This window comes from Mastigoproctus giganteus, chromosome 14 (genome assembly GCF_048544385.1).
Source record: "Mastigoproctus giganteus isolate SK-2022 chromosome 14, ASM4854438v1, whole genome shotgun sequence".
NCBI classification, from domain to species: Eukaryota; Metazoa; Arthropoda; class Arachnida; order Uropygi; family Thelyphonidae; genus Mastigoproctus; species Mastigoproctus giganteus.
The window spans coordinates 35,767,965-35,785,561 of NC_143588.1; the positions used below are offsets into that span (position 1 = coordinate 35,767,965).

The 17,597-nt window shown below is 36.6% G+C and overlaps 1 protein-coding gene across 1 annotated transcript in view; it reads left to right on the forward strand.

Annotated features, from left to right (window-relative positions):
- The first annotated feature begins 262 nt into the window (after positions 1 to 262).
- Positions 263 to 17,597, forward strand: part of Nup75 (nuclear pore complex protein Nup75) — a 459,526-nt gene continuing 442,191 nt past the window's right edge. Inside the window, exon 1 of the mRNA XM_090389073.1 lies at positions 263 to 365. Coding sequence (XP_090245199.1) covers positions 330 to 365 — 36 coding nt within the window. The 5' untranslated portion in view covers positions 263 to 329. The remainder of the gene's footprint in view (positions 366 to 17,597) is intronic.

Sequence of the window (17,597 nt, forward strand, 5' to 3'; positions counted from 1 at the left end):
TTTCATGAAATGTTTTATTATATAAAATTAATAATCCACCTCACACTTTTGTTAACTGATCAATGTCATAAAATCCAAATAATAATTTTCGATTTTTATATCCTATCGTAAAAGAGTTCATAGAATAAGAGAAATGTATTTCCCTTTTTCTGCAATGTGTGGAAAAGTCGCAAGTTATGCAAAAGAGAAGAAGAAACAAAAGAATGATGCTAATTTTTATTTTTTAAGACAACGTATTGGCTTAGAAATTCAAGTCTTAAGTTTCAATTTTGTCGGCTTGTGTTATTTAATTGTGTGGTGCTGGGCACGGTTTTTGAAACTGTTTGAAAATGGCGACTGCAGGTAACGAGGAGGTAGCAACGTGGGTATGTATGTTTTTACTTTGCGCACTTTACTTACACCGTTTGGACAACAGAATTAAACATACCTCACGAAGGTAGCTTGTTCAGATGTATATGAGCAATGACCTTGTGAAGGTTTTTGGAACGTGATGCTTGTTACAAAAATTATTTATTTTTGTGTGTAAGGTGTTAATTGGTTGATGGATAACAAATGCGAATAAAACGCCTCATTTATTAAGAAGGCATTATTATTATTAGCTATATGGTGCAAGGAAGCCTGAGGCTTATGCTGCACCAGCCAAAAAAAAAAAAAAAAGCAACCCAGAGAGAGAGAGAGAGAGAGAGAGATAGATAGATAGATAGATAGAGCGAAGTAGAAGGGAATCACCAAGAAACAAGAATGATGACATCCAGGTCAGGACCCTGGGTGTGCCAGGGTCTTGAACTGGATATCATCATTCTTCTCTTTCATGATCAAAACAACCTGTATTTGACGTTTTTGCCAAAAAGAATAATTAGAACCACTTGGCGAACTTTGTTTCTTACAGTGTTATTCTTTATTTGGAAAGCCCCATACACCCCACATACAGAAATGGACTCTGTGGAACTAATAAAATTATTCTTTCAATGTATTGCAAATTGATGATAAATAAAGTTATTATTATATATCTATGTAAAAATGTGATTAAAGTTGAGTTGTTTTTAATGTAAAACTTTGAATTTTCTTTTCAGAAAATTCAGTGTTTATACATATATACACACACAGAAACATATGCCTATCTATGTATAGGGGTCCGTAAACTTTTTTTGAATTTTGAAAGGGTCCATAGATCTCAATAGTTTGGGAACCACTGCCTTACAGCATTGCCCTCGTGGGTCACAGTTGGTAGGATTGCTGTCCTCCCCACAAGGGGGTGGAAAAGACCCTTGTTTGAATCCTGTCGATGATGGGAGGAATTTTTATGGGTCTTTTTCAGTTTGGCTGAGTTATAGTTAGTCTCAGGTGAGGGTAGCATGGATTTTTTTTCCTGGAAACGTAGGTTTTTCATTCAGACCCAGCAAACAGCAAATGATCTCAGAACACATGCAATTTACAGGCAATATACACAGAGCAACATGGCCTTAGTTGCCAATGCTCCTAAAATCCAACAACAACCAACCTTACAGCATTACTGAATATTAGTAGTGGCAAATGTTGCAAGAAAGCAAGCCTACACACCATCAGCCAAAAAAAAAAAAAAAAAAAAAAATTCCTTCCTGGTCTCCAGCACAGAGTAGTAACATAGAGAATGGACACTATCATAGTAATGTTACACCAAGGTGAGCACATGGAAACAGGCCAGAACATTGTGAAGAGTTGTAATTGCAATGGACAGTATATTGATTCGCTGATTATTAGTATGTAATATTCACAATTAATTATTGTTCCAATACAAAAAGAATACTTTATAAAAGACGGAAGAATAGTGAAATATAAACATAACTAAATTTATATTAGGTTATGGTAAAAATGTGGTAACATTAAACAAAGCCCCTTTCTCCTTCCCCAGTTCAAAATCCCTGCCGTTTTCTTCCCTTCTTTAAATTCATTTCTGAAGTATACAAATGGTAATTATATCTACATATGAGACGAGTGTACCTGTCTCACTGTACTGAACCCTTTTATTATCAACCACCTGAACACAGTGGTGTGTGTATATAAAATTCTTTGTTTATTAATGTTTATTGCAACTGGAACACAGAACTTATTTTAATCCCCTCTAGGTTGCATTTTAGCCAATTCCTGGCCATTATATTTAAAAATATTACAGTAAATTCTGCTATAATGTGCATTTTCGCAACACGAATTTGCTCCAACACGATTGATATGTTAGGGAACAATGTGACTATAACGCGATTTTCGCTTTGGCTCAAGCGCAATTTCATCTGCGAGTACACCTTGTGAGCATAAAACCCAGTACCAAGCTGAACAGAGCAACCCGCACAGCAATACATACAAGTTTACGAAGCTTAAAAAATGTCAAACGTCATATGTGTGAGAGCTATATTTCCCTTTTACTGTAATTGTATTGGTTGAAGACACTTAACAAAATTATCATTCACTGTACTTGCAAGATTTTCTGTTCGAACAGAAATTTCGTGAGGTAGGATAGCGTGAGCAGAGGAGCATATTTCTGGAGGTCTCTACCATAAAACAATAAAAACAATTTGCAATTTCTGGTTTATTGGGCTTTTCTGTCAGCACAGTCTAATTATAAATGGGTAGTTAACTCAACCTTATTGCATTTGCAATAATACCGATAGCTGGAATTCTGTGGGTTTTTACGTTGTGAGATGTGTTCCCCCTTCCTCTTCAATCATACAAAAAAAAACAAATAAATTTTCGGAATCTTCTCTTTTGTGCATGCCATTTTCGTCTTTATTGATTGATCCTCTTTTTTACTGTTTTAAATTTTGCAATCCAAAAAAAAAAAAAAAAAAAAGTCAGTGAACAGAAATATCAATCAAACAAACTTGATGTCGTGTCAAGGTAAAGTGCTATATTTACTGTAATATTTATTTATTTATTAGAAATTTAAGATGTTTAAACCTGTGTTAGCAATATAATTTCAAGTTTGTAGACGATACAAAGGTTGGCAGGGTTGTTAAGGACGCTACTGACGCTGTGCTGCTACAACAGGATCTGGAAAGGTTGAGCAGATGGGCTGAGAGGTGGCAAATGAAGTTTAACATTGACAAATGTAAAGTACTACATATGGGAAACAGCAACCCCAGAGCAACGTATCAACTCTGTGGTACTACACTGACAGTGGTAGAGAATGAAAAGGACCTGGGGATAATTGTGCAGGCAGATATGAAGTTCTCTGAGCAGTGCAGACGGGCTGCAAGAGTAGCTCATGGTGTCTTATCAATGATATACAGGAATTTTTCTAGCAGGGATAGGGAGGTGATTATTCCCTTGTATAAGGCAATGGTCAGGCTGCACCTTGAGTACTGTATACAGGTCTGGAGGCCTCATTTCAAGAAGGATGTAGAGCTGCTGGAACGAGTACAGAGAAGGGCAACAAGGTTAGTGAATGGAATGAAGGGTTGTTCTTACGAATAAAGGCTTAAGTTTTGCAAATTACAGTGTCTGGAGACTAGGCACCGGCGAGGTGATCTGATAGAGGTGTACAAAGCCTTGAATGGTTTGAGCATGCTCAATGCTAATGGGATACTGCCTCTTGCTCAGAATAATCACCTGAGAGGGCATAAATTCAAATTGAGGAAAGACAGATGTAGGATAGATGTGTGGAAATTTGCCTTTAGCCAGCGGGTAGTTGGTTGGCGGAACAGACTTCCATCCCTTGTTGTTGAAGTTGATAGCCTAAATAAATTTAAGACTCAGCTGGACAGGTATTTCGAATGAACGGAGGGGTGAAGTGGAAGGGTTTTTTTTTTTTTTTGGCTGATGCTTCATAAGCTTGCTTTTTTGCATCATATGCCTCTAATGCTAATTGGGTTTTCAACTTATTTTTACTGTTTAACTTACCAGACTGGACATTTTATTTTGGGTGCTCTGCTCCTATCCCTATTTTTTCCATAAGTCCTGTCGTTTTTAATGCATGAAACTCAGAGATTTTTAGTAACACATGTACTGCATTATAGAAGAACTGACTGTATTTGACTTTGACTCCACAAATCTATATCTGGACACTTTGACTAATCTCAGCTCTTGTTTTAGGTTTCAATTTAATGAATTGAACTTCTTTTGACTTTGGTTTTAATTTTTATTTAATTCTTTTTCTTTATTTATTTATAATTATAGGCCTGGCATCCTATGAAATGAACACTGCATCATTTTGCTTTTAACTAGAGCCACTAATAAATCTTTTTTTTTTTTTTTTTTTTTTATATACTTCACGAAAATACAAAGAATCTGGAATCAATGAAAAATTTACAAGATAATTATCTGTGACTAAATTTTGACTGTTTTATTGCTTAGTTAGTTATTTTCTTTAAAAAAAAGTAATTTAGATTACTATTTATTTGAGTTAGCATTACAAAAAAAAAAAAAAGACAAACATCACACTTTATAATCAAATTCTGTTAAGAAATGAAGTTTCTCATTACGTAAGAAAGATATTTGAATTACATGCAGTCTTCTGTAAATTGAAATAGTAATATCACCACATGAATTGTCCTGTAATATGTAAAAAAAAAGGCACGTTGATTCCAAAGGTTTACTGAAGACTATGAGTAAGATGAAAATACAATGTATTTAGTGTGTAACGAGACTATGTCAGTTTTTAAAGAATTTTCAAATAACATTATGATTCCAAGCATAACTGTTATGATCAATATAAAGGAGTGTTCCAAAAAGAAAAGTGTTCAAAGTTACAAAATGAATTAAGAAAACAAAAAAAACAAGACTGAAAACGTATCAGTCAAGAAATTTCTCTGCTGTAAGTGCCAGTTATCAAGTTGCACATTTGATTGCTTTTGAAAGTAAACCATTCAATGGTGGTGAAGTTGGAAGAAATTAGTCCGGAGAAATGAAAAATGATACAAGACATTAATTTGTCTCGACACACAATTTTGCGAAGAGTAGAAGACATTGGAAAGAATTTGGTCGAACAACTTTTGAAAAACATAAAACAAATGAAATATTTTTGTGTGGCACTGGATGAGAGTACTGATGTAAATGACACAGCCCAACTCCTTATCTTCATACGTGGAATTAATGATAATTTTGCAGCAGTTGAAGATTTAACTGATCTACAAGAGTATGCATGAAACAACTACAGGTGAAAATCTTTTTGAAAATTTTTGCCAATCTATTGAAAAGTTAGGATTAAATATTAAAAACCTGGTAGGAGTTACAATTGATGGTGCAAAAAATATGATTGGTAAAAACATTGGGGTAGAATAACCAAAAAAATTATAGATATCGGAGCTGAACCTCCAATTGGAATTCACTGCATCGTGCATCAAGAAGTTCTTTGGGGGGGAAGTATTGGTTCTCCGACACATTATGAATGTGGTTATTTTAACTGTAAATTTTATGAGATTGTATGGCCTTAATCATCTATTTTAACTGTTCGTTACACCAGTTTATTTCAGAAATTGAAGCTGAATACGAAGGTGTAATTTTATATTGTGCAGTGACATGACTTAGTCATGGCAAGGTGTTATATCGTATTTCTTTAAACTGCGCCATGAAATGCATAGTGGCTGTTTGATCTTGTAATTCTTAAGGACATTTTCAATCATTTAAATGCTCTTAATTTAAAAGGAAAAGGGATAAGAAAATTGGTCTCTGATTTGTATGGTGACATCAATTCATTTCAAAATAAGTTATTATTTAAATCACAAATTGGGCAAGACCATTTAGTTCACCTTGAATGTTGTATTGAGCTAAAAGAGAAACGCATATTTCCAAAGAATCATTGCCTCTTGTTATTACAATTACTTTTTGACGAGTTTGAAAGTCAATTTGCTGATATAAGATTCCCATGAAAAAGACAAGGTTATGTCTTGTTTGGGAATCCATTTACTTCTATGGCTGAAAACTACAATCCCAGCTTGCAACTTGAAATTATTGATCTTCAAGCCAGAACATGGTTCAAAAATAAGTATGTGGACTGCGAAAATAAACTACAGTCCATTCCGATTATTTGGGACACATCGGGACTAGTGCATTTTGGCCCGATTAAGCGGCTGCCCCATCCGAAGTTTCACGTAAATAGTTAAAAATACGATGTACCCCCTCCCCTTTACAATTGATTCACTGTACAATCAAATCATGTTACGACGAACTCACCATAGTAAAGTACCGTTCACTATACGATGTGCAGTAAGCGTCAGTCATTGTGATCACGTTTGTGAATTGAATTTTAATTCTATTAAACAGCAATTCTAATTAGCGAAAATAGGAAGAATATTATCCACAGGCTATAAAAGCAAAGATATATTAAGCACAAATTTACCCTTTATTACCTTACCAATTAAAAAATTAAATGATATGTGAAAATCGGAAGAATATACGTGATAATCAGAATAATTAATACAAATTTGTACGTACTGTAATATGTACATACTAACTAGTTGACATTTCTGTTCACTGACATTTGTGGGTGAGGGTTAAAATTTAAAACAGTAAAAACATAAGCAATCAATAACAAAGAACACGGCACACACAAATTGCAAGTAACACAATACGTGCAAGTGAGAACGGAGTAACGAGTTACAAAGCTTTAAAAATAGGAATGAAGAAAAGATCTGAAAATGAATTTTATTTATATGATTGAAGAGTTCATGGAAGTGTAAACACATTTCGCCATAATAACCCACAGAATTCCAGCTGTCGGTATTATCGCAAATTCAGTAAGATCGAGTTTACTGTCCGTTTATGATAACTTTCACTAACAGAAAAGCCCAATAACCAGGTGGCTGCTAATTGTTTTATGGTTGTGACCTCCAGAATTTCGACCGAACCACGTGGTACCATCGGAGACAATCATAGAGAAATCTCCAGTGCTGCTGTCTTCTGCCCCGATTAAACGGCATGCTGTCCCAAATTAAGCGAAGTAAACCCTGGCTATTTTTTCGATTGGTTTCTATTTTTTAAGATTTGCCCCAAATAAACGGCTGCCCCGATTAATTGGTGGCTCAAATAACCGGAATCCACTGTACTTGAATTCTACAAGGCTCTCTCATTTGAAGATTTACCACTAATGAAAGAAAATGCCACAAAAATGACTACTTTGTTCGGATCCACGTATGTTTGCGAGCATATTGTTTCACAGATGAAATCAAATAAATATTTAAAAAGAAACAGAATAACAGATGAGCGTCTTCATTCCGTATTGTGAATTAGCATCCCAAATTTTCAACCAAATTTTGAACAGTTATCTAAAATTATTTTAGATAATTGTTCAAAAGTTTTGTTCAGTAAATGTTATTGTGTACTATACTTAATAAAATTTTCAATTTTAGGTGTATCATTATATTTGTTTTTTCACCTTAATATTGAAAAGCAGTGATCTTTTTCAGGTTGTAAATTTTCTAAAGTGAGTATTTAAAAGCAAAAGTAAGGTATTAAAAAAAAAAAAAAGTAAAGTATTTAAAAAAAAACAAAACAAAAGTCATATTTATATAATTTTAATGAAATCTAAAAAAATGAATCAGTGACATAGATTTGTTGCACATAAAAGGGTTAGGAATTTAAATTTTTTATATTTAGTCTGAAAATAATAAGCGGTTACTTGTAAATAGAAACTTCCTTTTACATGTAACAAGATATAGAAAATGTAACACACTGAATTTTCTGGAATCACTCAGTGCGGCCCCGCAAAACATATTTTTGAATGTGGCCAGGGCCGTTTTAAGAACTCTCAGGCCCCTTGTGAATTTCCCAATGTGGCCCCTATTCAGTTTAAATTTTGTTTTAATTTTTTTCTGGGTCTCTCTCTTAGTCGCATTCACTAACCCTAAGTGAGGCCCCTGGCATCCGCCGGGTGCGCCCATTCGTTAAAACAGCCCAGGATGTGGCCCCTGTACGGGAAATGTTTGGACACCACTGGCATAGATGGTAAGGGTTGAATAACTTGGACTACAGGATATAAATGATGTAACTTGGTTGTAATGATATAACCTATTCATGCATTACTTTTTTTACCACTCAATCCGTTATTTTCACTGGAACAAAAGTCAGACTTACAGGTCTAATTACTCACTACTAAGGCTCACAATACCAGTCAAAATCGTAATACTTATTTAATTTATGGAACTGGGATACCGGTAGTAGTAGTGGTGGCACGTGATGCAAGAAAGCAAGTGTTATGAGCTTATGCAGCATCAGCCAAAAAAAAAAAAAAAAAACACACCATTTCCACCAAATGCCTGTCCAGTTCCTCCTTAAATTTATTCAACCTATTAACTTCCACAACAACAGATGGAAGTTTGTTCCACCAATTAACCACCCGCTGGCTAAAGGCAAATTTCCGCACATCTATTCTCCATCTGTCTTTCCTTAATTTGAATTTATGCCCCCTTAGGTTCGTAATCTGAACAAGTGGAAGGATCCCATCACAATATAGCGTGCTCAACCCATTCAAAGCCTTATACACCTCAATCAGATCACCGCGCAGGTGCCTAGTCTCCAGCCACTGCAATTTGCAGAACTTTAGCCTCTCTTGGTAAGAGGATCCTTTCATTCCCCTCACCAATCTTGTTGCCCTTCTCTGTACACGCTCAAGCAAATCGACATCCTTCCTAAAATGAGGCCTCCAGACCTGTATGCAGTACTCAAGGCGTGGCCTGACCATTGCCTTATACAGAGGGACAATCACCTCCTTTTCCCTGCTAGCAAAATTCCTATATAGCATTGACAAAACCCCATGACTTGCCCTGGCAGCTTGTCTGCATTTCTCAGAAAACTTTATATCTGACTGCACAATTACTCCCAGGTCTTTTTCATTTTCTACCACCTTAAGTGTAGTACCACCACACAGTTGGTACTTTTTTCTTGGGTTACTTCTACCCATATGCAGTACTTTGCATTTGTCAAAGTTAAACTTCAGTTTCCACTTCTTAGCCCATCTGCCCAAATTATCTAGATCCTGTTGCAGTAGCATACTGCCATTACTGTCATTAACAACCCTGCCAACCTTTGTATCATTTGCAAACTTCGACACTAAGCCTGATATACCTTCATCAATATCATTGATAAATATACAAATCAACAGTGAACCCAACACTGAACCCTGTGGGACTCCACTAATAACATTAGTCCACGAAGAGCAGCACCCATTGATTACCACCCTCTGTCTTCTCCCACTGAACCATCCTTTTATCCATTGTAGCAACTTACCCTTAATACCATTCTGCTCCAATTTGTACAATAGTCTTCCATGCAGAACAGTGTCAAAGGCTTTCCTGAAATCCAAATATATGATATCAAAATTATTTTTTGCATCCAGTTTCTTTGTAACCACATCATAATAACCAATCAAATTTGTCAGACAAAACTTTCCCTTAACAAACCCATGCTGTATCTGAATTATTGCTGCAGTCTTGTCTAGATGATCCTGCAATGCATCTTTATCCAGTGACTCCATTATTTTATCCGGAACAGAAGTTAAACTAACTGGTCTGTAATTACTCGTGTCACCCTTTGATCCCCCTTTGTGAATTGGGGATATACATTTGCACATCTCCAGTCCGTGGGAACCTCCCCTGAGTCCAAGGATGCTCTCATAATTATGGCTAAGGGTTTGCCTAGTTGCTTTGCCGTCTCCTTTAATATAACTGGATAGATCCCATCCACCCCAGGTGCTTTTCTTATGTTTAACTTCAACAATTTCTGTTCCACTTTGCTCTCAGTTATTACAAAATCATTAAGTACCCTGCTACAATTTGATAACCTTCTGCCATTTTCAAACCCTAATAATAATTCCTCATGTGTGAATGTAGATGCGAAATACTCATTCAGTTTGTTTGCTATCTGAGCAGGATCATCAACAGTCGAACCATCGATATCAAGTGGACCAATCAGATTCATCCCTTTCCTTTTAGAGTTTATATAAGTAAAGAAATCCTTGCTGTTTTTGTTAGCATCTTTTGCCAAAGATTTCTCGTAATCTGCCTTCGCCTGCTAATCTCCTTTGTGACCTGATTACAGACTAGCTTATATCTGCCATAGGTTTCTGAGTCGCTTGATAATTTATATGCATCCCATGCATTTTTCTTCTCTGTTACGAATCTCATTAGTTCATTTGATAACCATTTAGGCCTAAACCTTGAACAATATTTCTTAATAGGTATGAAACTTTTAGTAGCATCCACGATTAATTCCTTGAATGCTTCCCACTTAGAATTTACTGTTGGTAACATCTTCAGTTGATCCCATTGTACAGAATTTAAAAACTGAGACCACCGTACTCACCTTTATGGAAGCAAAAACCCTTTCCTTTACCCCTGATGGTAATTAAATCTTTAAGTAAATCCCACATCAGTACACTGTGATCACTGCCACCTAGTGGTTCCTTTATCTGCAAATATATTAATAATATATTTGGTATTCCAAAAAAAAACAGTTTTTCTCAAATTTTGATGACATTTAGGTGCAATAAAGTAAGGAAAAAACAAGCAATTACTTGAATTCATGATTTAAATCAAACTTTTATTACAATAATAAATATTCAGAAAAAAATTAAACATACAGTTATTCTAAAAACAAAAAAAAAATATATACATATTTGATACTGAAAATTTAGTTATATTTAAGCATCCACACTACCTGTCCAAATAAAGTGGCTCTTAAGAAACATAAGCAATCAATAGTATGATTTTTTAAAATGGATCTAATTTTGGTACATATTTGATTAGCAGAAGAAAATGCCCTTTTGGATGCTATGCTGGATGGTGTTATTGTACTGAGATATTTGCAGGTTTACCACCTCTTAATCCCTCATCTTATTTCTCTTTTATCAGAAATAAAAAAAAATATATTCCCTTTTTGACTTTTTATGGCACTATATCTGTATTAATGAAAGAAAGGAATTGACATTTAAGCTTGGTGAAAAACCAGTATTTTTCTATCAATACTGGTATTGATTGATTGATTCCTGAAAAAAATTACTGGGATCCTGGAATCTCGGAATTGTAAACCCTACTCACTACACCCTTTGATCATATGAATTGGAGAGGCATTTTCACATCTCCAGTTCATAGGGACTGCCCACAATCCTAGGAAGCCCTTATTATTATGGGTAAATGTTTGCTTACCTCTTTTTGTTGCTCACTTTAATGTAATTGGATAGATATCATGAGCCCTAAGTGCCTTCCTTACTTTGTCTTCAACAATTTTCTTTCCAATTGCTTTTTAGTTATTATAAAATATTTTGCCCCTTAGAATTGGATGTACTTCTGGCATCTTCATCCCCCAAAACGTCTTTATGTGTAAACGTAGGTGCAATCTGAGCAGGATCATCAACAGTATATCATTCATATCTTCTAGACAAAATTATTCAATCCTTTCTGTCTAGTGTTGATATAAGTAAAGAAGTCTTTTTGTTACTTTTCTTTGTATGCTCTACCAGAACCTTCTTGTAATCTACCATGCTTGCCTTAACCCCCTTTGTGGCTTGGTTGCAGACTTCTTTATTCTGTAGGTTTCTGCATCATCTGATAAATTATATGCATCCCATATGTTTTGCTTCTTTGCCATAACTTTCATCATTTCATCTGACCTCCATTTAGGCTGAGGTCTTGAATAGTACCTCTTAGTTGGTATTAAAAGTCTATAATTTCTACTATTAGTTCCTTGAATGCTTCCCATTTAAAATATGATATTGGTAACATCACCACTTGGGCCTACTCTATGGAATTTAAAAACTGTGTGAGCCACTCTCAAAAAGTTGTAGCCACTCTTCCAAAAGCAAAAACCCTTCCCATTGCACTTAATACTATTTACATCTTAAAGTAAATTCCACATCAGTATGCTGTAATCACTGCCACATAGTGGGTCTCTTATTTGTTAATTGTTAATGCACAAAGGTCACATTTGATAATCAGATCTTAAGTATAGCTTTCTTTTGTTCCCTCTCTAAACTGCTACCGCAGAAAACAGTTATCCAGTAAATTCACGAAAGCCTTGTTACTGTGTGAGTGATCAACCCAGAAGTTTCACTCATTAACCAGAAAGTTAAAATCTCCCATTATAAGACAATATGATTTACTGCCCCACTCTATTTGTCTGTACAGTTGTTTTCTACACTCGCCACAGTCATTAGGCCTACAGCACACTTCCACTGTCATTTTTATGTCACAGCATGCTTCCTGAGCATTGTACTGGCCACACCCATTAACTGGGTTCATTGCCTTATGTCTCTTCCTATTGTTTGGTTTTTTTTTTAGGAGAATTAGCAACTAAGGCCATATTGCTCCGGGGATATGCGGTGGTCATTTGCTGACCTTTCCGCATCCTCCATATTTAGTGGTGACGGGCTCGAACTCCGGTCTAATCAAGAAGCGTATGCTACACACTGCTGCTCCTTCCCACCTGGCTACGGAGGCGCCGTTTCTTCCTATGGCTGCTGTTAAACTGTTACTCTGTGTATCTCCCCCCCCTCTAAGCTATCAGTTTTCCATTCCAAATAACACTGCCTTATTTTAGCATTAAATCAGCTCACACACCAACCATAAGAATAAGTATTTACTGTAACTAAAATATTTACATAATAAAATAAAATAAATATTTATAAAAACTGCTATTATATTAAATTAAATTATATACAGACGTGCTGCAGGAAGTTTTGTTACTGCTGAGGAAGGAAGCCGATGCTTCCGAAAGCTCCAGAGACTTTTATTGTTTTTATCGCTTTTAATGCGGTTTATTTTAGTGTATTTTATCTCAAGGATTTTATCACAGTTTTAATGTTTTTACATGTATATAATTTAATTTAATATAATAGCAGTTTTTGTAAATATTTATTTTATTTTAATATGTAAATATTTTAGTTACAGTAAATACTTATTCTTATGGTTGGTGTGTGAGCTGATTTAATGCTAAAATATGAATTTTCCCAACCTCAGAAGCCTTTTTCAGGATAACACTGCCTTGATAGCACCAGGAAATATTCTTGCACCTCTTCTATTTAAGTGAACCCCCCCCCCCCCCCCCCCCGTAAAGGTATTCCCTCCTGTTAACAAGTACCAGACCATGCTGAGATAACCTTGTGCAGTCTTTCCAGAGCTAATTTCTTTGACAAGCCTCTCATCATGCACATCCCTCCTATCATGTTTGGGTAGAATTGTAAACACTTTCAAATTTAATCCTAAGTTGTGACAGGATTAAATTGGAGAAAAATTTTTCTCAAAATTAAGTAAAACCTCAGCTCTCCTATTTTTATTGTTATTAGTACTCAAGGGTATAAGAATATCACTTTTTGTGCTCTTAAAGGTGTAGCTGCTCTATATCATCAACTTTAGCCCCTAGTAGACATACCCTGGTCCTATACCACTTATATTTTTTACCAAATGTTTCCCTTTTCCTTGACAGTTTCCCTGTTCAATATACTGATGAATACACAGATTACAATCTAAGTAGTGGTACTGGGGGGGGGGGCGCAGGGAGTTAAAAAAAAAAACGTTCTTGTTTATACTCCGGCATGACCACCAGGTCAGTGGAGTTTTCAATAAATCATCAATACAAACTTTGGTCGTATTTAGCAGTCATGGGCTTGAACCTCAGTCCACTCAAAGAGTGCAAGTTACTGCATTTGTGCTCCTGACCACTCGGCTACATCAGGCCTAGCTACTCTGATCCTAAACATTGAGTAGGGTTCTAGATTACTATCATGGTTTATAGAAAAGGAATAATTGGTGGAATCATGCTGGCTTTTTAGAATCCTGGAAATAAATAATTTTAGATGGAGACAACATTGTTTAAGCTGACAGTATTATATTATTGACCATGATTCTGTTACAGCCAGATGACACTGGAAAAAGCTTTTTTGTGAAATTTTCCCATTTGTGTTAATAATAAATAAGCTTGAGAGCACTGAAAACAAATGAATCTTGATCAAATAAAAACTTTATAGATATGGCAACATGGGAAATTCATTATAATAACCTCCTAATTAAAGGGGGATCTCAGTATTACAGCATAATTATCCCTCCACCAGTAGATAAAAGGGAGATAGAAATTAAAAAACATAAACTCCTTGACTTTTTTTTTTTTTTTTATGTGAACCCCAAACACGAGAGGTATTAGAACCTATAGTACTTAGTACCGTGCTTGGGTTGGAGGTTGAGAAGACGAAAGAAGATATTTGTTGACATTGGACTTGAACTTCTGTAGACTGTAATTTTCAAGAAATACATATGAAGGAAGGTTGTTCCAGAAAATGGCATTTGAATGAATAAATGAGGAAGATGAAAAGTTGGTTCTTTGAGTTTGAAGTTGGACAGTAAATGGATGTTGGCTGGTGGCGGCACGCGTTCAGACTGTTTTGAAAGAGAGAGCGGGAATTATAGAAGCCAATTCAGAAAAACAGTGCACGTGGAAGTATCTGTAGAAAAGGCATACAGCAGAAACAGTAAGTCTATGAGACAGTGAGTGGAGAGACTCTGTTAGAGATGAATCATTAATTAACCTAACTGCCCTTTTCTGAATGGAATCAAGAAGCCTGAGAGAGGTTTTGGGGGCTCCATGGCAGGGCGGATTTGTGATTTATACAGAGTAAGCAGCTGTTTGGAAGAAAAGTACTGCCGAGAGTGAAAGAGAAATCCAAGTTTTTTAGATGCAGAGGAAGCAATATTTGTAATGTGCTTGTGCCAAGAGAGAGATTAGATGTCAGGGTAATCCCCAAAAGAGATATATCATTTTGCCTAGAAATCGGAGTGTCACTAAAGATAAGCATAGGAGCAGAAGAATCCTTTTTGCGAGATATAAGACAAGACTCAGTTTTAGAGGGGTTGAAATCAACTAAGTTGTCTTTGCTCCACTGGAGAATTACCTGATGATCGGCATTTAAGGAATTGGTAGCAGATTTTTGTAATTTGAAGCTGATTGATTAAGGCAAGGATTCTCAAAATGGAAAGTGGAATGCAATGTGCTATCATCGGCAAAACTATGTATAGGATTTCCAGTCAATGGAAGAAGGTCATTGATATACAAGAGGAAAAGAGTGGCGGAAAGAACTGAACCTTGGGGGACACCAGCATTAGTGGAGAAGTTAGAAGACAGAGAGCCATCTACCATCACCCTCAGTGAGCGATCAGAAAACTGGATAACCAATTACTAAAAACAGTTGGGAAACCATAAGATGGAAGCTTGTTTAGAAGACCTTTATGCCAAACACGATCGAAAACCTTTGAGATGTCAAAAGCAACTACTTGTGTTTCACCAAACCTTTCCATTGAATTAGTCCATAAATGGGTAACATAAGCCAGAATATCACCAGTGGATCGACACTGACGGAATCCATACTGGTGATCGTTGATCAGACGGAAGGTTTCTAGGTAGTTTAAGAGTTGGCGGTTAATTGATTTCTCCATTACTTTAGAAACAGTAGAAGTAATTGCAATGGGACGATAATTGGATGGGAGGGATTTGTCACCCTTTTTAGGAACTGGCTGGATATGAGCAAATTTCCAAGCAGAAGGAAAAACACCTTTGGAATAAGAAAGTGAAAAAAGGCAGCAAAGAATAGGAGTAAGTTCAGGAGCACAGGTTTGGGGAACACGTGGAGAAACACCACCGGCACCTGGAGCTTTCATAGCATCAAGATTCGTCAAAATCCTTCTGAAATCCTTTTGACAGAAGGCCACAGGAGGTATTGAATGAAGCATGTTGGGAGATGTTTTACAAAGATCATTAATACATGAGTTGGAAGAAAAATGGGATGCTAGCAGGTCAGCTTTATCCTTGGCTGAAGTGAAGTGACAACAAAACCATCTGGTTTGGACAGAGGTGGGAGCAGAGATGGGCAAACATTGACATCAGAAGTTTTGAAACGGTAATCCGACCAAGGAAAAATGAAAAGAAATCTCGCAAGTTATCCCATTTTACATTCTTGTAATGCCAAACAACACGAGGTTGGCAATAGCCATGAGATAAAAGCTCCATTGGAGAAGAGACAATCACCAAGTTGTGATCTGAAGTGCCTAAAGGACCTCTCACTCCAACCGTGTACTTAGAAGGGTTGTTTGTGAGAAAAAGATCAAGCGTGTTGGCTGTATGATTAGGATTGTCTAGTATTCTTGTAGATAAATGAACAATCTGTGCAAGGTTATTAGTAATTGCAAAAGCCTCAGCATCTCGACCAGCTAGAGTTGTGAACTTTAAAATTACCAAGGAAAATTACCGCACTGTTAGGAAAGTTGGACTGGAGAAAGTCAAGTTGCAAAGAGCTCCAAGCTATTAGTGGGGTTGGGAAAACGGTAGAGACAACAGATGAATTTGACACAATGAGGTAGAGAGATTAAGCCAGAGAAGATCAAAGAGTGGAGATTCCAAATTGCCAAGTCTCTGACAGGGAATATCAAAACGGACATATGCACAAGTACCACCTTTGAGGCGAAAGGAATCATACAGCGAATAATTTGGGCATCTGAGATGAGCAGTAGTTCAATCAACTGATAACTGAGATTCTGTGAGAAAAAGTACATGGGTTTTGGCAGACTGCAAGTGGAAATGGACATCGTGAGATTAGAATTGAGACCAGGAATATTTGTGACAGTAGTTCAATCAATCGATAACTGAGATTCTGTGAGAAAAAGTACATGGGTTTTGGCAGACTGCAAGTGGAAATGGACATCGTTGAGATTAGAATTGAGACCAGGAATATTTGTGAAATGAATTAGGAAGTGCTTGGGAGGTTTAGATCTTTTTGCAGATAAGCTTGCTCTATTAGTTTGAGAATTCATGGTTTATTCAATAGTAAGAAAAAGTGGGTGGAACATGCTGTATGAAGTAATGAAATTTTTGGATATGGCATACACATGGTAAGGATATACCCAGATGCTTGACATAACGTGGTCTCGACAATGCTCCCTGCATACACACTACTCGGACTCTCTCCAGTCACTATCTGGCAGAGTAGAGGTAGCAAGATTATACACTAGCTGATCCGGAAGCCTCCTAGAGAGTTATCAATAGGTTTGGTCTAGCGGCCGGCCTGCGAACACCGCTTTAGAGCTGTACCCTCGAAATGTAAGGAATATTGGATCTCACCACGATGTTCATCATAACCTCAAAGTCATGAATCATACTGCATGATGGAAGAGATAGGGAAGGGTTGACTGGAACTTAGCTCTAAACATGGGTTCCACCACTTCAAGCCACCAATTAGCAAAGTGTTGGTATTGCACCGGTTGATGAGAGTCATCTACCACCTAGTACTGCCTGGTAACATAGAGGGGCGGCATTCCTCCCTGTGGTTTGGGCAGCACACCTCAACCCCTGCTTACGTTGGTTCACACCTGGGTGGTCACCCACCATGTACTTGTGCATGGAGGTTATACCCAGGATTATTAACAGTCCCACCATTGTGAAGGTGCAAGCAGAGGATTTGGTTGTCACAGACGATCCGGACTTCGCTGAAATTGAGTCCACTTGACTTCAGTGTCACCCGAATATCAGTTCCATCAGCGTTTTAGACTCCCAGGTAGCTAGTACAGCTTGTTTGGCTGTGGAAAATTAATGAACAACAAAAAATTTCAAGGCCTTGGGAACATAGCGGTGGAACTAATTAAATATGAACCACC